At 43.3% G+C, this 21,052-nt stretch overlaps 1 protein-coding gene across 4 annotated transcripts in view; it reads left to right on the top strand.

Annotated features, from left to right (window-relative positions):
* The first annotated feature begins 5,501 nt into the window (after positions 1 to 5,501).
* Positions 5,502 to 21,052, top strand: part of LOC122570336 (LIM domain-binding protein 2) — a 70,490-nt gene continuing 54,939 nt past the window's right edge. For 3 of the 4 annotated variants that reach the window (XM_043732508.1, XM_043732507.1, XM_043732506.1), the window contains exon 1: positions 5,502 to 8,097. In XM_043732508.1, the coding sequence (XP_043588443.1) occupies positions 7,205 to 8,097 (893 nt within the window). In that variant the 5' untranslated portion in view covers positions 5,502 to 7,204. The remainder of the gene's footprint in view (positions 8,098 to 21,052) is intronic. The other variant, XM_043732509.1, reaches the window with a different exon arrangement.

The raw sequence follows: 21,052 nt of genomic DNA, 5'->3' as shown, positions 1-21,052 counted from the left end.
GCGTGTCGCTGCGGCTTTTAATTACGCGCCAATTAATTAACACACCGCTCCCGCCGTTTCTTTTTTCACTCACCCCACTATCCACCTGGTTTTTCCTTCCCTACTTTCTCTCTCTCTCTCTCTCCCCCTTTCTCGCTTTAGTCGTTTTTTATTTAGCCGGACGTAGCCACGCGGAGCCATTAGAGGCTCCAACGCGACCGCGCGCCACCCTTTGCCTTGCCAGCAAGTTATCTCGTTAAGAAATTAACCGCGAATTAACGCTGTTTTACCGCATAATTAGATGACCCCTAAAGATTGCCCCTTAATCCTCGGCGACGAACCGTTTTCCCCTCGATATTTGCTCGTAAACAACTTTCTACATTGTACTCTTTCTTCTTCCTTCTTATTCCTCTGCGGTTACCTTTTTGGTCCAGAGAATGAAACTAACACTCTTTACCCTGTTTTATCGTGTTCATCTACAATCTCTTTTGAAAGTCAAATTATTCGAGACGAACTATTTGTCTTTCTGCAAGTTCAGATAAACCGAGTCACTATCGATTTTTCGTATAATACGAATTCACGTTCAGATTATCAAAGTCAGTGAGCAGGAGTCGATGTTGTCGGGCATTAACTAAAAACTTCATGGCTACAAATAGAGTTCTACTATGGTAGAAAAGCTGTAAGACATTGACGATAGAGGGATAGGAGGGCGAACGTACGCAAAGAAGTAATTTCGAATCTGTAACGAGATCCGTATTCAAGGAGAATCCGAAGTTGGGTCAAATTCAATGAGATCCGTTCACCGATGTCACGAAGGAGTTAGTAGATAGCTACGGGTTAGATTGAGGTTGATTGGGTAACCGCTAAGTATATCGAGCTTAGAGTACTTCAGGAGCCTTCGTACAAGGGTGCGATGCTTGTTTGCTCAATGATGTTGGGCTACTAAGGCGTTTACGGATCTACAGGTGACTGGCTTCATTACTCACCTAGTTGTTCCCTCTCCTTTGCAGATTAATTGGGTTTTTGGGGTCGTTTCGAGCCTCTCTTCAAGGGTTCGAGTAAAAGACAAATTTGTCGCGGGTAATTGAAACGAGAAAACCTTGACAGTCGTGTTTTGACACTGTCGATGAAACTGTGTTAAAGATTAACCCCATTTTAACGATTATAACGAGAATGGTATTTTGGCCCATTTAACAGAGAATTGTCACCGGACTTTATTTCGTTTAGGCTCTGAACTCATCCTACCGTTTAGTAAATACGAGCAGCAAGCCAAGGACTGGTTTTCGTGAACTGGAATCTTGCGCCGTCGTATTGTGAAAGCGGCTTTAGTCGACGCGTGACAAATCCCAGGGAGCACGCGTAATACGCATGTCGAATACACATGAACCGCTCTTAAAGGGCTCGTATCCACGCCTCCAGTGTTCCGGTACAAGATTACTTATCGGCCGCGACAGGATACTCTACTTTAAAGAAGCCACTTCTGTTCCTTCCCTTTTGCTACTTTCGATACGTTCAACAACTCGGCCCATGATTATTATCAATCCAGCGAAACTAGCTTTTTTCGTACTCGTCGATTAGTTCAAACATCGCGAATACTTCGCTCTACATGGAATACGCGAAATCAATCAAATATGTACATAGATTCTTATAAATTGCAGTCGTCGGAAAAATTTATGTATGTATGCATCCACGGTAACTAAAGTCTAAATCTGCATCTCGGTTTCTGCATTCGCGACAACTCTTCTGTAACCTCAGGAAGAAGTACGTCTAGTAGTACCACCACAAACCTCACCCTCTTTCCTGATCCAGAATTTCAACTTCAGCTTCTCTAGACTCTAGATCAGCACCCTAAACGTCAAAAATTTTGTCGGCCACGAGAGGATAGAGCCAGGGGGCAGTTTTTGGCGGTCTCCAGCTCGCATGATCGAACGGTGGGCACGATTAACTCGCGGTGAACCTGTGTGTACGTCGGTTGATCAGTCTCTTGGAGTGAGTTCTCAGCCTCCTGAACGTTCCTCCGGCTACCTCTGTCTTCCTATCGTTCCTTCGTGACGACGTCTCTGTTGGTTGCACGCTGGTCGTGCCCCTGTCCCCCTCGGTTCGTTCAGGTCTTTTTCTTTCTCTCTCTTTCTCTCTCCTTCCCTCTCTGTTCGTGGTGGCAACGAGCAGCGAGTTCGAACCGAGAAGGCAAGTCGAGGAACCCTCTCTCGCGCAGAGGAAGAAAGAACGAACGAACGAACGAACGAACGAACGGTGAGCAAATGCTCTCCTCGTTCGCTCCCCCTCCCCCATTCACCTCTCTTCTTCCCCTCCGCTGTGTTCGGTCGATCTTTTTCTCTCCCTTTTTCAGCTGTCTGCCCCTGTGTTTCTTCGTTTTTTCCGTTCTCTCTCCTCTCTTTCTCCAGGGGTCAACGTACAGGCGCGCGGCGTGACCGAAATCACACACACGCTCGTTGCGAACCCGCTCGACTGTGACTCGCTTCTTCGTCTTTATTTGGCCTCTAATTGTTCCTTCTTGCGCGACGCCCGTCGGTCTGCTCGCCTGCTTTCGCTGCCTCCTTGCCTTCGAGACCCTCCGGCTTCGACGTCCAACTTTCGACGAGTCACCTGAGGATTCCACACCGAGGATCCTGCCACCTCTGTACCTGCCGTATGAAAGCTCACGTTCCAAAGTTTCACTCATCTTTCCGTCGAATCAGTAATTTTTCTAGGCCACTGTGTGACTAGATCCGCGATTCTCTTCCTTTTCTCGAATCTTATACATTTCTACCAATCTGAGTTTATTGTGCAGTTTGCGAGTTTGATCGGTTATTTTGGTATATTTTAGTGTAGGTGAAATTTAGAAATTTGAAAACTTATTTACTGTAGAGACGACTTATATATAGTATAAATATAATAAATATAGTATTGTATAATAAAGTTAAATTATTCTTCGTCCCTAGTAATTTCAATGGTTTTACGAGCCAAACAATTTCCTTACGTTTCGTGGAAACAGCAGATGTTTTATTGGGGTATTTCTAAATGGAAAACACGTGGTTCTTACAATCGAAACGAAGAATTTATTATTTCGATCATGACTCCTTCTTCACGTGACAATCAACCCCTGCTATAATTAGCCCTTCCTGAAGAGATTAATCGTAACTTACTTCCGGCTGTGAAAGAGGTTTTCAATCGGTGAAACAACCTGACACGTTTCTCTAATGTCTTGGACAATGGATTGGGCCGAGCCTCGCTGCGTCTACCTGATCGAAAAGGGGGCTGGAAAAAGGGGGAGGGAAACGGGGCCTTGGGTGTCGCAAAGAGCAGATTAATGGTCCCTGGAAATTCCTGGTAGCGTATCCAAGAACTGGACTCTCTTTCTCCTTTTCTGTACGGATATTCAATAGCAGAAGGTAGTGGCACGATGCGTAAACCAGAAACCACCCACGATAGAAAATTTCATTGGAACTCCGTCAAGAATGTAGTCGAACACTAGAAAAATTGTTCTTCAAAGGATGAACTCGATTGTTTTTCCAGTTTAGTAACGCTTGAGACTCTAGTTGCTATTCAAGTACATAGTACGTTCCCTGGATTATTTAAAACTTAGCTGCTACATTTAGAAGAACAGCGTTTGCTTAAAAGTGTACATGAAATACTTTCGTATAAGATCTGTTCATAATCAAGGAATAATTTTATTTCTTCCTTTTCTGTATATATACATGCGTTTAATAAAAAAATTCATGTATCTTTAAATACTTTGAATAATCTTTTTAAATATCCTTTGAAACGATATAAACGAATTTGTTATATTACTCGGTCTAATACAATATAGAGACAGGTATCGTCAAATTTGTAAATAATGAAAATTTTAACTGGGTGGACACAATGAGAAAAAATAAGAAATGGGAAAATTTCCTAAACACAACTTGATTAACTGAAAGAAGAAGAAACTCGTCTTTACATATTAGAATTCATCATCGTGTAAAATGTGTTTAAAATTAAAAACATGAAACCAATGCATCCTATTTTCCCTTTAGAGTCGTTGAGGCATTTATGGTTATAACACGATGGCATTTACTTTCTTGGAGTTCAAAGTCTATACCGAATTATTTCAGGCATATAGGAATAGGTCCAAAACGATACTAAGCTGATAAGAAAGCCCTAACCGCGACCTAAGAAATAGGATAGAGACTCAGGTAACTCGGTACTTGCCACGCAGGTAGAGCTTGAGACAAGAGATATTATTGTCCGTGTGGCAGGGGCTGGAGGCGAACCGTTTACGAAACGTTGGAAATTTCATGTATACTTTATTGTTTAACAGAAAATAATAAAGTTTTCCTTGCTCTTTATTTTCTCCTATTATTGAGAATCTAGTTAGATTTTTCGCAGATGATATAATAATTTCTCAAGGTAATTAATGACAGCTATTTTCTTCTTTCGTTCGACTTTCATCGACGTCACTTGGCCAATTTCATCTATATCCACAACTGAATTAACGAATATCCACCAAAATAATGAGCGAAAGCTTTTTTTCAACAATAAAATTCTAATAATTGAGTTTTTGTGAACTTTTTTTTAAAAGAAAAACGTCGGTTTCTTTTTTCGTAAAAGATGCGTTTCTATAAGAAAATTTGTGACAGGGTTTGAAAAAAAAAAAGAAAAAAATAAAAGCTGGAAGTTGTATTCGTGCAGGGCGATTGTCGTTTTCGCACGTGCCGCGCGTCAAGGTGGTAGACCATTCTTCCTCATCACGCCGTACAAATGCGTTCAACTTGACCCCGAACTCAATGAATCGGATTTCTGGGCTTCTGTGATCTTAGTGAAATGAATCCTACATCGGTTTCTCTAGGACCCTCAGGTTCCTTCCGATCACACGAAAGTGAAACTGCTTTCTAGTAAACTTCGATAAAGAGACGACCTCCTACTACCACCTGACCAACTACTTAGTAAACAAATTCGAATACCACATTTCTACATCATTTTCATTCTACGACTACTCGCAGAAAATTTATTCAAATTCCTCGAATACTTCTCATTCATCTTTACGTCATGTTGCTTTAGATATTTAAATGCTTAAAAAATATTTGGATCACACGATAGATCGTTGGAAAATATTTAAAAAGCTCGTGTCGTTACCTACCGATGGGTCCCTTCCTTCTCGATACGTGTTCCGACACCGCATTGTACGTTTAATGAGTTAACGACGGGCAATAGTACGTTCGTAAGGTGAATACGCGAGGAACGAAAAATCAGAGTGTTCTCTGGCAAGGGTGGCACGGCTCGGTAAGGAAGGCATGGTATGGCGCGGTAACGCGAGGTAAGGCAAGTCCCACGTCGGTTGCGTGGACACCGGGCATCGGGCGCTCACGTGGCTCCCCACCATTCCATCCGTGCGTGAGACTGCTCCCTTCCGACGTTCCTTTCGCCGTGGCTTCGGTTCAGCTTTCCCCACCTCGTATCCTCGCGTGGCTCTCCCCCTCCAGCATGCCGTTCTGTCCTCGAAAGCTCGAATGCGACAGCAACGCCACGGAGCCTGCCGCTCCGCAGTAACGCGCCTGCTTTCGTGGAGTATACGACTATTCGTGGACAGTGCCGTTTGTTGCTTTGTGACACGCAACGCGCGTTGTCCCGTGTTCGTGTTCTCTCTCTCTCTCTCTCTCTCTTTTCGTCTCTTCTGTCTGTTTCTTTGGTGTGGATCGCGCGCACGGTGACTCGAGTGTTCAGTGATCGTCTCGCGATATGTACATAGTTCACTCGAACTGCGTTCGTCTTTCTCGTATAATTTATCTCTCTCTCTCTCTCTCTCTCTCTATGGTTTTTTTGTATTGAGAAGTAACTGAGAGAGTATTGCAGTCTATACGTTATCGGATAGAGTCTGTTGGCCGAAAGTTTGGTCCGTTTTCGGAATCGACGCGATAGAAGAGTCGGAGCTCTCCTAGCGTAAAAGTAACATAAAACGAGTGGACTCGAGAGCGTGACGGACTATGCCGAAACACGGTCATCCAGTTGGGAAGCAGCGTGGTCGCGCGGGCTTGGTGTTTGGGTCGCCTAGCGGCGACTGAGTTCGGGATGCTAAAAGTTCCCGCGGGAGTCGGCGGAGAGTGTTTGCAGAAGGAGGAGAAGAAGGCCGGCAGGATGGGCGGGAGACGAGGTGTGCTGGTCCGCGACGTAGGTGCGCACCGCGACGCCGACGACGTGACGGCCACGTGCCCCCGCAGTTACCTCGCTGGTTGTCGCCACTAACTGCTGCTAGCGTATAGTCGTTGATCGTAGATAGTTGGTCGAGCGAAACGGTGATCGTACGACCATATTTTGCACAGCGCGTCGTAAAAACAAGCTGTATAGTCGAGTGTGTGATTTTCGTCGATAGATGGAGTATAGAGTGTATTACCCGTGATTTTTCCCGTTTCGTATCGCGTATAAAGTGCACTGTGACTTCGTTGATCGTTTTTGGTGTTTCGTTTAGCCGCCATTGGAGATATTCGCTCATAGGATTGGAAGTTGTGAAGTTGTTGGATACTTTAGTGCGACAGACGCGAACAGGTGGTATGCGCATTGTTCGTCAACTCGAAGTCGAATCGTTCTAATAGATAATCGAACATCCCGCCGGTGAAAGGAGAAGAGAGGACGCTGGCATTGAGCGGTGATGAACTGGATGTTACGGGGCGTTAATTCGTTGTCCCGCGTGAACCCAAGGTATCAAGAAACTTGAAACTTGATACACGAGGTGTCGTCCCTTCCGTCCTAGCCGCGTGCACCGAGTTCTACTTTTTCAAAACATACCGCAGTGTTGTGATTGCTCGCAGTGATTGTTCGCCGTGATTGATGCTGTTCTAACTGGGATCCCTCTTAGAGGTCGAACCAAAAGTTACGAATTTGAGTCTTTTATTGCTTCAAACTATTAGTCAACAAATTACGATCAAAACACTGTTCCTACGATCATCCTAGGGTCAAAATATATTGTAGAAACAGTGTCTTTAAACGTGCAAGTGAAAAATAAATAATAATAACGAGTTGGAGTTTCATCGAGGGACATTGTGCAAACGCAATACTGTTCTGGATACAAACAGGAAAATAGTGCCTCTAAACTGAGCCAAAAGCGAAATTCGATTAACAAGAGATTTGGCTATCGTGGAAGCTAAATAGATTTCTGACCGAGCATCAAGAGATTCCCGCGCTCGTACCCCAGTCATCAGGCCGACGGGAGTTCGAGGAGAGGGTGAAGGACGTCGTGGAGGGGGGAGTGATGCCGGTGAGGGTGGCACAGCGCCCCCCAGGTGGAATACCACTGCACGCCGGCGTGCCGGTAGCGCCCAGCAGCGTAACCGCCTCCGGTCCGTCGGGCCGGTGCCTCGGGGGCCCGGCAGCGCCCCCCGCCGGCTCGCCACCGCTGCCGCCCTCCTTGCAATCGCTTGGCGGCGGTGTGAGCAACAACGCCAGCAACACTGTTGGTGCTGCCAGCAACGGCTCCAGCAACGGTAACGCCGGCCTCCAGAACACCGGCAACAATAATAACAACATAGTCGGGAACAACAACGCCGGTCAGAGTATCGCCGGCACCGGCCTAGGAGGCGTCAGCACTACGAGCGGCGCCACGAATCCCTTGCAGGCGATGGCGTCGGCGGCGGCCTCGCTAACCCAGTTGAACAACATGGCGAATGGCCCGCTGCCGCCGCTAGCGGCCACCGGACCGACCGGACCGCCTAGTTTACCGCCTCCACAGCCGGCCACTACGCCGACTCATGGGGGTCCACCGACGCCGCACGCTGGTGTCACCGGTGGGCCCCATCTTAATGGAGCATCTCCGAGCCCTCACCCGATGCCACCTCACGGAATGATGAGCGGGTCGCCTCACGCGCCTCACCCACATATGGGTGGCGGCGGACCCTCACCTCATCCTCACCATCCCGGACCTCACATGGTCGGTTCGCCGCACCATCCTGGCCCACATCCCATGGGTCCCGCTGCTAGCATGATCGGAGCCAGTATGCAGCCTCAAGGTGGCCCTGGGATGTGCGGCCCTGGACCCACCGGTCCCATGGGACCACACGCTCATCCGCAAGGACCTGGAGTACCCGGACAGCCACACATGCACAACGACCCTTTTTACTGCTCGCCTTTTGGATCGCACTACTTCAGGTAAATTCTCTAGCTGATCGTTTATTTGGATTGGGCAATCGAGGGGAATCAAGGGGGATGATATTTTGACGCAAAATTCTAATTAAATAAGAATTGGTATCTCGACACGTATTATATATATATAAAGAAAAGAGAACAGCATTTATTCTGTCTTAAGGTGCTCCTTGTAAGTCGTCCTTGATACATATTTTTCTAACTATTTTATGGAGTGTGAGGCGAGGTAAGGCGAAGGCCGTGACTGGTGATGAATTTCCATCGGACACGGCCACGACAGCCTGCTCACCTTTGGCTCCATTGGGAAACACGACGGAGGAAGATCAATCTTGCCGCGATTAGAGAATCGTGCCCGCGACAGAAATAAATAATCTGTCGCCACGTCGACTGTAACAATTTTTCGTCACGCGAAACAACGCTCGCCCGTTCGACGAACGCGTTTCCGTAGTGTATTGGTGCTTTCTTTCAAGAAATGGCCACGTGAAATTCCTGAAAATGGTGTATCGCGTGGCCGAAGAAAGTTCCGAGCAAAACGTAAGCGTGTCTCGTAGCTGTGATCTGCGCATTCGAAAAACACAAGGTATCTTTCCACGCGTTTCTTTTTCTCGATTATAAAAGTGCACAAATAAAAGGCAAAAGAAAGTTGCATTTTTCGTCGTATCTTTCTTTCGAAGCCCCAATCGATTCTGACTGATGCAGATGTTTTACGTTCGTTGGATTTTCGGTTGCATTAGCGTGTTATTATTCTGTCAAATTATTTTACGCATTTGTGAGAAATTTAAAGATATACAAAAGGTTTATAAGGTGTTTAAACTAGAATGCTCGTTATAATATTTAATGAATGAAACGAAGTTTCTAATTCTTCACTTATGTCGATAAAGATACGAAGTTGCATGAGAATTTGCGGTTTAGTTATCACGCACAGAGATAAAAGGTTTTTTCATTCGACTCTTTGCTTCATCGCTGCAGAATAAATTATCTGACACTTGTTACAACAATGATCCAGCCTTTGCTGGATAAGGCTTAATACGAAATGTTTAATTGTAAGAATTTTATAGTTGGATACTATATTCAGACTGTTCCTTTACGGCCCGATACTTCGTTCCGCGCCAATCGTTTGGCAGTCTCTCACTAGTACACTCTCTCGGGCGTAGTAACAGTATACTCGGAGAATCCGTTATCATAGCTCGGCCAGGATCTTCCTGGTGGGTGACCGTTGCACGGTCGAACGTGCCTCGAAATGTAGCCGCTAGTAAATAGGCTTGTGGAGCTAACCAAAATACTTATTTACCCGATCCCCATTCACAATCGTTCTTCTCCATTGCTATCTCACCTGCTCAGCTTTGAGTTTCATCTTCTCTTCAACACATTCACTGCGTTTGGCGCAAACTTTTAGATATTTGCGTAGAGTCGATCAAAAAACACGAATATACTTAAACACACTGGAATCTTTTTTGGTAATAATCCTGCAAACTTTTATCATAGCAATAATCGATGAATCGAAAAGTATCGGGTATCTATCGTTCGTTATTTTTGTTAATTTAATATTAAAGAGATTTAAGAACTCGATAAAAGAACAAATGCAGGATTTCTGAAAAGTATCGTGGCTAAACAATACTCGTATCGTTTCGAAATTCTATCCGGACGTACTACAACCATTTCGTTCATTACAATCATGCGAACTTTCATCGGAATAATCGGGACAGAGATGTATTTGGAAGTAGCCAGGGATCGATGGTGCATGAGGCAATTATCGCGGACACAGCGAGCATGTTCGCGAGTCAGGTGCCCTGGAAGTGTCTGGGACACGGTTCTATCCGCAAGTTCAGGTGGCCCGCAGGTGGGAGGCGCCCCTTTGCGCAGGTGTACGCGCAAAACGCGACTTCCTTCCTCGTCTGGAGAAGGCCAGAGCAGAGTAGAGGGCCGTCCAGAACCGATAGCCGGAGCGTAGCTACGACGACGGTGACGATTATCCGGTTCTTCTCCTTCGACCTTCCTTGTATCCGGTCTGGACGTCTCTATCGGCTCGACATCATCTCCCTGTTCGCTGGCCCCGTCTGGTAATCGCCAGGGCTCATTATCATAAGCGTTCCACGCTGCTACATTCGCACGAATCGTCGAACTACTTCGTTCAACAACCGCGACCATTTTCGTCCCCCTTTGACTCGCGATTTCTCGAAGATCTTTCAGCAGAGATACATTTATATCTAAGCTCGATTTATTGAAACGAAATTTTACTTAGTTTCAGATTAAACGAACGCTTACTCATTGACTTTATCTAAATGTAAACTCTTATTATATAAACATGTAGTGGGGAGAACCGATGTATTTCTATTTCAATTATATGACTTGTTTCTTTTAATAGCGCAGATGCAGTTGTGTTGTATTTTCACGATTTTGTTTTCCGTATAGTAGACAAATTGGTGGAAGCGTAAAGTTGTTGTTGTAGAACCATCCGTATCCGTTTTCTTCTACGTTTTACTGAAATATAATATTCTTATCTTTGGATATTAACTCAGTAACATATGTACAGTCCTCTACCAGTTGTTTCTGCTTTGAGATATTGTAGCCGCGTCTTATTAATTTCACTGTTTCGTTAATCGTCTTTCTTTCTAAACTTTTGCGCTTTGAGAACAATGAAATTATGACAATTACGAACCATCGAAATTAATATTTCAGTGATGCGTAGGTACCACGTATTTAGGTATGTATAGGTAAACAGGAATGTCCAGTACGAAGAAAGTAGTATGCTAGTGGGATAATCAAGTAAATCGAGATTGATTTCTGATTTCAATCAAACTTTCACGACTTTAAAATTAGCGATATGCGACTTATTATTATAATTGGCCCGTTATTACATTACGATATCGTTAAAGAATTAGCAGGGAAATTATAAGAGTTTTATTTTCTTTTCACTAAATTGTAAAAGAGAAAATGAAGAAAGAAAGAGGAATAAACGAGAAGGAGACGATGAACGAAGTTTCGAGCGCAATCGGAAGTCGAACGTCGTCGGTGGACTTATCTTATCGCGGCCTCTCGGTAGGATAAGAAGGACCTTGATCGCCTCGCGACAAACTGTATCGGCACCTTGGTTGGTTGCGAGCCTCTGGTAGTTTTGCAAATTTCTATATACGCGTTCTCTTTATTACCATCTCTTCTATTATTACTAAAAATACAAATATATATATATATATTTCATTCTATTATTATATCTACAAGGAAGTACGCGTGACCATTTCCATTCTATTATTTTCTAGTTCAAAAATATTGAGAAAATTTACTACAAGATCTATATATCATATTTCCATTAATGTTGGATTATCCTAATAATCCAGTCAGGAAAATTCATTATTTTCTAACCTGAGAATTTTCGAAAAATTGATTACAACACCAAGTTATTCTATATCCATTAACTTTCAATTATATCCTAATACCTTAACAGATCCTAACAATCCATAGTCAGAATGATCGGCGCAAGCGGTTTTCGCGTTATTTCGATCAGTCAAGCGTTCAAGTAACGTTGGGAAATAGCTTTGCGAAGGAAACGAAGCGACTAGCGAGGTTTTGGTGGTTCGCGAGCGGCAGCATCGCGGTTCTAGTAAATCGTCGGTACGAATCGGTGGATGACGAAGGGGAAGAGCCGTGGAAAGAGGAAAGGCTCGTTTCACTGGCGAGGCACGCGAGGAGATACCAGGCCGAGTGCATGAAGCCGTGTGCAGGTAGCGTATCAAGCCGTATCGTCGGTCGGTTCCAGTTTCACGTGAAACTGTTCGTGCAACCAAGCAGGTTCAAGGCAAGCCTGAAAAGTGGAATGCACGTGCGTGCAGATGGAACACCCTGGAAATCTGAACAATCGGCGGGATCTAGTCTTTGCGTTGTAATAAACGAGACAGTTTAGTTAGTTTTCTCATTAATCAACTATGATCCTTGGAACATTTGACATCTTGTTACAAAAATAATAAATAGGAAGAGATTTTTTCAGATGGTTTTGTAGAGAAGGTTGAACGCGGTAAAATTTAAAAAATCAGTTCTGTCGAAACTAATTATTACTAAAGCGCCATTGTACACAAGTAAATATATTCCTATATAAGAGTATACTTTTGGTATCAGATGCTATAAACGGAAGAAATTCGATTCTCGATTCGTGGTCATTTTATTTTCCTGTCAAAGTGTTAAACTCGCGTAAAGTAAGAAGCGAATTATGTGAATAGTGGTTTCTATTTGCAACAAGGAGAGGTACAAGCGCGTTCGTATAATCCCTAAAGAGTTATTAAATCAGATCAGCTGCCCCAAAACGTGCAAAGTTTATCAGACCGCGAAGGCTCAGATCCAATCTAATTCCCGGTGTTCGCTCCTCTGCGGACGTGGCAGGTCGGCTATCAAATGCATCAAGCTTTTCCACGCACTCGATTAACCCCGCCGCACTCAATCATTCACGCGGTAGCGTCTTCCGTCCCTTCCAATTACTTTCAAAGCCGAGGAGCCGGCCCAGGAAGCAAGATAAACCTAATCCCGGTTCAGGTATACGTGTCCGAAGCTTTCTCTCCGGTTCAGCTTCCAGACGTCGCGTATAGTACTAGAACATAGTAAAGAGAATAGAGATCCACGGAACAAGGCGAACAGGGAACGTAAGATCCTGACAAGGTGACAATGAGCACGAGAAAGGCCTTTCCTGAGTCATGGCTTACCTAGGAATGTCAATACAGGCGTCCCATCGGGCAGGTGCAATTTGGCAAATGTCCGTTGCTATTATTAAGTCAACTTAATTATGGCTTTTTAGCAATACTTCCAGGGATTCGATCTTAGAGATGATAGTCGTTATCGATAGATCATCATTTTCTATGAGGATCTATGTTTTTGAAAACACGGATAGTTTCAATGGACGACAATGTGTTTGGTCACTTTTCCCCGGAAATTAATTGTTATCGATATACTGTGGATATTTAATTCGTATGGAAATTCGTATGTTTAGCAAGTTACGTAAAGAATACAAGGTTGGATAAAAACTTCTATCTACTAGACGAAGAACTTTATATTTTAGTTCGTTATTTGTATATTTTTAATCGTTACAGCTCTACTGATCACGCGCGTTTTCGTGTTTCTTAATTAAATGGTTTCTATATAACGAGGAAATTCTATCGCGTTATTGAGAAGAAGCAAATCGAACTTTTTTCGTGTCGAAAGTATCGGAAAACTATTTAGTCTGACGGTGTATCATTCCTGTTCCGATCGATTTCTTGGCTGTAAAACACGGCCGATGAAAGAACAATGTTCTCTCGTCCGGTATACAAAAGACGATTCGAAAGTTTAGTTAGGAGTATCGAGGTAAATAACTGGATGACAGGCTGGAATCGATTATCGTTCGCGCGGATCTTCGCGATAACAATTTCATAGCTCGATAAACGGTCACTGTTATCGCGCTTCGACGCGAAACTAGCGGAGATTCGAAGATAATTGGCCCGATTCTCTCTGTTCCTCCGGTTCGTTCCTTCGGTATAAGTGTCGGTTACCGGATTACCGATCCGACGAGACGTCGTTCTTAATTGAAAATGGATTCACCGTGTTGTGTATCCACTCGAAAAGTTGCAGACACTGCGGCGTGTTCGAGGTGTTAACAGCTGGCTTGGTCGATAAGGATCTTTGCGGTCTGATAAATGACGAGTAGTCTATTCGCTTTGCTATTCGATATCTCGAACGATTCGACTTCGTGTATTCAACGGAAATTTCAAACGATCGATCACCGGCCGTAATAATTCAAAACCACTCCGGGAACACGACCAATGTTCCTAGACTTTAACTCTAAAAACTAGAGAGAAATGTAATACCGATGTTTAGCTCTGGAGCACCTGCTGCTCTTGAAAACTACGATAAGAAGAAACTTGCCCGATTCTCGTATGAAATATCACCTGTACCGTGACTAATCTAGAATCCCTTTCCAACTTGTGTACGTTTTGCTACTGTTTTCGATTTATACGACTTCGATCTTTCTCAAATTCTTGCTACAACCAAAGGCTAAATCTCACAAGGAACGCGTCAAATATGGTTCTTGCCGAGTTCAATGAAATTTACCATGGAGATAATTTTATATGCACGATAAATGTGATCTAAACCTGAACCTAAACAATACCGAGAAACTTACGTTTGAAATTTGGGAAAATCTTACGGTACAATGTACCAGGACATCGAAACGCTTTATTCGTCAATGAAAATGTACGACAATTTTAATGTTTCGTATAAATAATACATTCGTAAAAGCTATCCTCAAGCGTTGGAATATTTTCATGAGCCGGTGTAGAATTATCATGGTAGGAAAAATTTTATTGAAATCGGTAAGGGTCACGCCCGAAGCTTGCCTTGTCTCGGAAAATTCCCGATATTCCCGTGGTTGGCCACAGTCTAGCCAGTGGAATCGAAAGTTTATGATTATTTTAACACGAGCTGTTGCTTCCTTGTGGATTCGGGCATTTTATTTTTATCGCGGCCGTCTATTTCAGCCGATGCGTTTCGAATTCGTTTCTCTAACCTCTTCTAGACGCTACGAGAGATGTGTCTTGTTCCATTCGAACGAAACGAACTACCGATGCGGGGAATAATGGCCGATCGGCAAATCGAAAGCTTCAGCTATAAATAATGAAATTAGCGCTGCCTGTCCAAATGCAGCACGTGACCTCGCGAATCTTGCCAAGTGTCTGTGTATTCCGTAGAGAGCCGTGGGTTCAACCGATCTACCTGCGCGGCGCACACTCACGAGCCAGTGGTTCCCAATTCGATCTACACGCTGTCTTTTCACAAGTTCTTTCGAGGAATTTTACCAGAGAATAGTTGAATATCAGTAGAACGGCCTTGTGTATCTTTATATCGAATCTAGTGGCTCGGTTATATACACAGCACTCGTTTACACAATGGATACATTGCTTTTTGTCAAGCTTTTGATATCTTGTCCTTCAGGAGTAATTTTTAGACTTGATGAATCGCCTGATTGTTGTACAGTATGGATTATCAGTTTCGGTATTCATTAGTGGAAATAATTATTACTGGAAATAATGGTGCATTAAGAGTCGCGTAATTGGAGGAAATATGTTCTCTGAAATATTTCCTATTTGTTACATAAAACGGTGTTTTGCTGATCTCAGTCATGCGACGATTGCTCGGTGAACGCCGATACGCGTCTCCTTCGGAATTTTTAACGTAATCGGTTGCGTTCGAAAGAAGTACCTTTAGAATTGTGACGCTTCTAAGATTTTTTTCCAGCGATCTTGCGAACCTGTTAGGTGTAACCATAAGAATACTAGCTTTTGCCAGGGTCCAAATTTCGATTTCTGTTTCTTTGCGCCACTAATTGTTGCCAGATTATTCCGGAAATCTCGGCGAGTTTCGTTCGATCCACGTACCAAGGTCGTATTTCAAATACGATCGCCCGCCTTAAGTCTAAATTTAATCTCTTCTTTTCCCCTGTTATCAACCATTAGATTTTAACTACTCAGAACATAAGTCTCCAGCGATACGTTTTCGATTGTTTAATTCTTATCAGAATCCGCAGGATCAAAGAAAAATGTACGCATGTCGTCTCTGGATCTCCACTTTTGCGTCGCGATTCTTACGTCATGGTAGTTGCATAATCTCGCATCTCGGGCGCGTGCTGCGCCATGTACAAGTCAAATCACTATCTAGGTCTACCAATCTATCGAGATGGATTTCCAAATTTTACGTTCTAACGATCGATCTTTCTAACCGTGATCGATAAATCTGTTGTATCGAATCGTTTAAACGTCCATCGTAAGACCGAGACGACTTCGGAGACTGAGATGTCGACCAGTGCCGCCGCGCCTCCAGAGAACGCCGCTCCTACGTTTCCTCGGTTCATTAATTCACGGATGAAGAATCGAACGTTGGAATGAGAACCGCGAGTGATTTGCCAGTGAAGCAGTTCGTTGGCGTTGGAGTTGGCTCGGCTGGTCTCTCCTCTCTCCCTTGCTCCTTCCTTCTCTTCTTCTTCTTCTTCTCCTTCGTCGTCATCGTCGTCGTCGTCGTCGTTGTCGTCTTCTTCTTCTTCTTCTTCTTCTTCTTCTTCTTCTTCTTCTTCTTCTTCTTCTTAGACTCGCGCTCTGCTCTCTCCGCGTTCTCAAGGCCGCCTCTTCGAAACCTCTCTCTCTCTCTCTTTCCTCTCCTCTTCTTCCTTCTGTTCCCTTCCTCCGCTTCTCTGCCTCCTTTGCCTCCCCCACCGCCTCCAACTTTGTTGCCTCCTTTCCTTCCACACTCCTCTCTTCACCCCCTCGACAGGCCACGGCATCTTACCTCAAGCTGACTCTCCTTCCTCTTCTTCGGCTCTCTGCGAACCCCTCGCCTCACCTTTCTCCATACTCTACACTACCGTTCATAAGTATTCGGACACATCCAAATTACCGCAAATTTGTAAAATATATACGACTGGACCCCCTGTAACGCGGCAGATATACACTTTCAGTGTTACACGAATTTTGTGTTATACGGCAGCTGAAGTGCGAAAACTTCTTTCTTATATAACCAAAAATAATAATTATTTCGTTCTTAAACACCAGAAACGTGAGATATTTCCGTGTTTATGCTTACGGAATAATTTAAGCAAGTGAAATTAAAATCTAACCAGAATCGCTAGGAATCAAGTTCCAAGAAATCGCTTTTTGTTTACCGGTACAGCCTTTCATCTGAATTTTCAGTTTGACAATTTCTACGTCTTTTATTTGGAGATCTCTCTGTTGGTATTATTTCTTTAAGAATGATTTCACTTTTACTATTACTTCTCAATTTCCCTTATACGAGGTGACTATCTATCTTTTGCAAAGTGTTATATCAGGTCTTATTGTAATTTAAATGGAACTCTTTGACCTGATCTTGGCCTTTCATCTTATCTCAGCGAAGCCGTGACGAGCTCCATTTTCCACAAAAGAGTAGTTTTTAAATTCGGTATAACAATTCCAGGTTACCAAAATTATCTTTCTATTCGCTTTCTACATTATCCCTGCGGTTTTAGAGATATTGCTTCACATAATATCGAATATATTAAGGTATCGCGGTTAAATAGTCTTTTTATAAAACTTTTTGAATTCGTCAGCTATTTCGCAAGCCTCGTGCGTCCTCGCGAGGGAAGCCAGCGCGCGCGTCGCGTCCAACTTTCCAACCTGGTCTTCCGAGTCGAGCCGATCGAACTCGAACGAGAGAAGCCACCACGGCCAGGAGGAAAGCGGAATCCTGGAGAAATTGCCGGCACCTTGCGAGACGCGGGAAATGTCGTTCGACCAGTTCCTCCGTCGTTTTGCCCCGTGAACGAACAGCTACCTAGCGCTCTAGGTCCGGTTTCCAGTCCCTTCGGCGAACTTCCAACGACGTCCCTTTTTTTTGCCCACGGCATTCAGACTGCTAGCCGCTGACGTTTCTTCCACGCGATCACCATCCAACATGAGGAAGGTTATGGTCACTGGCCAGCTTCTGTTGTCGGAAACGCACGCTGATTTCTGCTGATTCGTCGATGGTTCTCCGATTTTCGTAAGGTTGGATTTACTGTACGAAGATGAGACGGATACGTGAAGCTTCGTTTAGTTTAGACAAGTTAGTTGGATCTAAGGAGTCGAAGTTAGATGAATCGATTAATGAGAACGAGCGTAGAAACTGGAAAGGATATTTCAAGACACTCAAAGACCATACGGTGTATGCAGAGTAAAAGTTTTCTTATAGGAAGAAATGTTACTAAACGAGATAAGTTACGATCGAAAAAGGTCTTCAAGTGTTTATTAACAACGGGGGCATTCAGAGTAAAAATGCACTATCTCCAATATTCAACGAACAGACTGTGCGGTTCGTCGTCTAAAAGATTATGATATCCTTCGTAATTCGTAAGTTTCCAGTTTCGTTGAGAATTTCCCGCGTATCGGAGCGATACGTACGTGTACGCGCCAACTGCCCTCGGAATATGCACGAGGAAGAGTGGGAAAGAGAGAAGAAGAAAGAGCACCTCCACTTTATTCCCGGAGGTTTTTTTTTCGAAAGACGAATCCCGCTCACCTTGAAAGGTACGTCGCGTGGCTCGTCGTCAAGCAGTTCTCGAATAAGCCCTTCGAGCCGTAGAAAACTTCGAAAAACCATTTAGAAAAGCTATCTTTGGAATTTTCATTCTCGTCCTGCTAATCGTTTGAAATCGATTGATGTTAGAATTTTTCTCCGTTACAAGAAAAATGTTTAACCGTACGTACGCTTATCTTCGAGATACTTTGCCCTCGGACCACTTTCAGTTTCCGGTTGCGTGAAAATTTAAATTTCTATTGACATAGACCGACATCCGATGTTATGACATCGAAGACTCAGCATTAATTCTGTTGCACCTGTCGATTATGGGGAGGGCGGTGAGAGGTTAGCAAATGAACGCAAAATGAATTTCTTTGTCTTCCTATCGTAAAATAGGAATCTCTCGGAACACGAAATTTTTTTTTAATGGAATAGTTGCAAAAAGAGTTTGAAGACGGACGTTGATGCTTGTTGAAAGGAGAACAAAAAGAAGGAACCGAAATAACTTTGTTAGTATAATTCCATGTGCTAAGGCTCCTGAATGTTAACCGGATCCTTGTCACAAGGGTTCGCGGCTTAATCCGGATTTATTCGGTCTCTTTTATCCGCGGAATGATCGCGAACGTAGACACGCTACCGTAACCCAGTCACGTGGTGCCGAATCAAGGTGGGAACCATTCGGAGTCTCAGTGTGCTTCCGCGGGACGTTTAGTCTTGGACTGTATGGTTCCGCACGTGGAACACATGTTGACCATTTTAGGAAGCAGTTTCAAGTGGTCAGAATCATTGCATCTTGCTGTGATCATATACCGAGGGCTAATCCCGCTAACGTGCGCCAGATCACGATGAAGCCTGTTAGGTTAAGCGCTTGCGCATCTTCTTTCTCTGATTGTCTTTCTTTCGCTATTGTTCTCTTCGGCTGACGAAGATTATAACGTGATCGATTCTATTCAGCTTCTGGAATTTTCATAATTGTTAGATACTCCCATACTGGTACGAAGTATTGTAAGAACGAGAACTTTCACTACTTTGTAACGGTAAAAGTCTGCGCGATATCACAAGTTAAATATCTATCTTTCTAAAATTCTATTCTGGTTCTCTAAGGTGATTAACCGGGTTCCTTAATCAAACATTTCTGAGATTAGGAAATTGCAGATTAAAGAATAAAATGAATTTTCGGTTTGAGTTTCAGTTTAAAAATAATTATTATTGAACAAGAATAAAATAATACGTAGAAAGATAGAAGATCTTTATATAAATATAGCGTATAATCCAAAAGACGTCAGTTCTTCTTGCTCGGTGAAATTCTGATAAACTAATAAACTGAGAGCGTATTTATTTGAGAAAATTTTATGAAGATATTAAATCAGTCTAAGAGTGAACCATATGAAAGGAGAAAAAAGGTGTAGAATCAAGTGGCTTTCTAAATGGCGCGGCACATCTCTCTGCGCCATATGTCGAGTAGCAGGCAAGATTTCTCCGATTCCTCGTAGAATCAGGAACAGCAGCGTGGGCTGGGGTGGAAAAACACGGAAGGGATTCATAGGGCAGCCTTGTGCAGGCGGAAGGGTCGTCTTTGTGTCGTACTTGGTGTGGTCGGGTATGGATTCTCACGGGACGTTGCGCACACAACGTCTCACGGCTCGACTATGTTAGCGATGGCTATAAGTTGTTACGTATACAAGTCGTTCCCATTACTATTAAACGTTTGCTCATTCCGACATCAATCTTTTACAATTCTAGCAGAAAACGTTTTAGAGTAATATATCGCTAGGTTAATAAATACAAACAGGGACTAATAAACTATTCGAATGCTAATAAACAAACGATCCGTCTTAAAAGTACTAGAGAAAAAAAATATCCGATAGTTGTAAATTTTTAATCTCATGGTATGACTATCAAAAAAAAAAAAAAAAAAAAAATACCGACGAACTTTCACTATCAACTTGTTATGTCAATTTTTATCTCAGGCTATATCCGGCAGGAAAAATGTACCAAATAGTCTTTTTTACATTTGCAACTTGTGTAATTCCTTAGTAATTCTGCTCATGCAACTACCGTGTTATAAGGATGAATCTAATATGATCGTTTTATTGAATGAAATATATAATGTTTGATAATCATAGATATTTAAATGCACTTTTTTCTAACTATTATTATACCGATGAAAAAGAAATTGAATCCTCTCTTAAACGCGAGCGATCCTTAACCAATGATTAAGTCTATCAAAATTCGTTTGATCGTTGTAAATTTATATTTTACTGTGGCAAAAAATTAAATTGTTGGAATTTTCGTTTAAATGAGGCCATTGCTAAGTTCGTTCGTGGGTCTCACACTAGGAAGCCGACGAACACGCCAATACAGTCGAAGGGAAGAGGTTCCTCTCCCGCAGGTTCCCACGTGTTTCCGACCGCAAGCCGCAGTTATAACGGCGCAGCCGCGACTCGTCGACGAAGGACGAAGCGGTAGCAACGCTACTGTTTCCATTGCCATAGCACGGACGAGTTCGTCGTCCTGCGGTACGGTAGCAATAGCTACGTACCAGTAACGTGTCTTCCTGTTCTTCTTGCTGCTCCCTCAAACCCACGCCACGTGGGATAAACTTCTCTTCGACGATGAGACAATGAGAGAATTCTGAACATACCAATACAGGGTGTCACAGTAATCTTGATACAATCGGCAAGAGAGTAATTCGATGTGAAAATGCGTCAAAACTGTAGAATGAAATTTTATCGTAGATCGTAGGTCGTCTGAAACTTTTAACACGTTCCAATTCCATCTTTTTGGAAACTTCCTGTTGATCGTTGATTCGTACCCAATCGGTAATTAATCGCGTTTGGACATATTTAACGTATCTTTGAACTCGACTTTCTCGAAAACGAAGCGTCTCGTTAAAAAAGATTTATTTTATATTTTTGATTTA

Source organism: Bombus pyrosoma, linkage group LG8, assembly GCF_014825855.1.
Source record: "Bombus pyrosoma isolate SC7728 linkage group LG8, ASM1482585v1, whole genome shotgun sequence".
In the NCBI taxonomy this organism is placed as follows: domain Eukaryota; kingdom Metazoa; phylum Arthropoda; class Insecta; order Hymenoptera; family Apidae; genus Bombus; species Bombus pyrosoma.
This window is presented reverse-complemented; position numbering and strand designations above follow the sequence as displayed.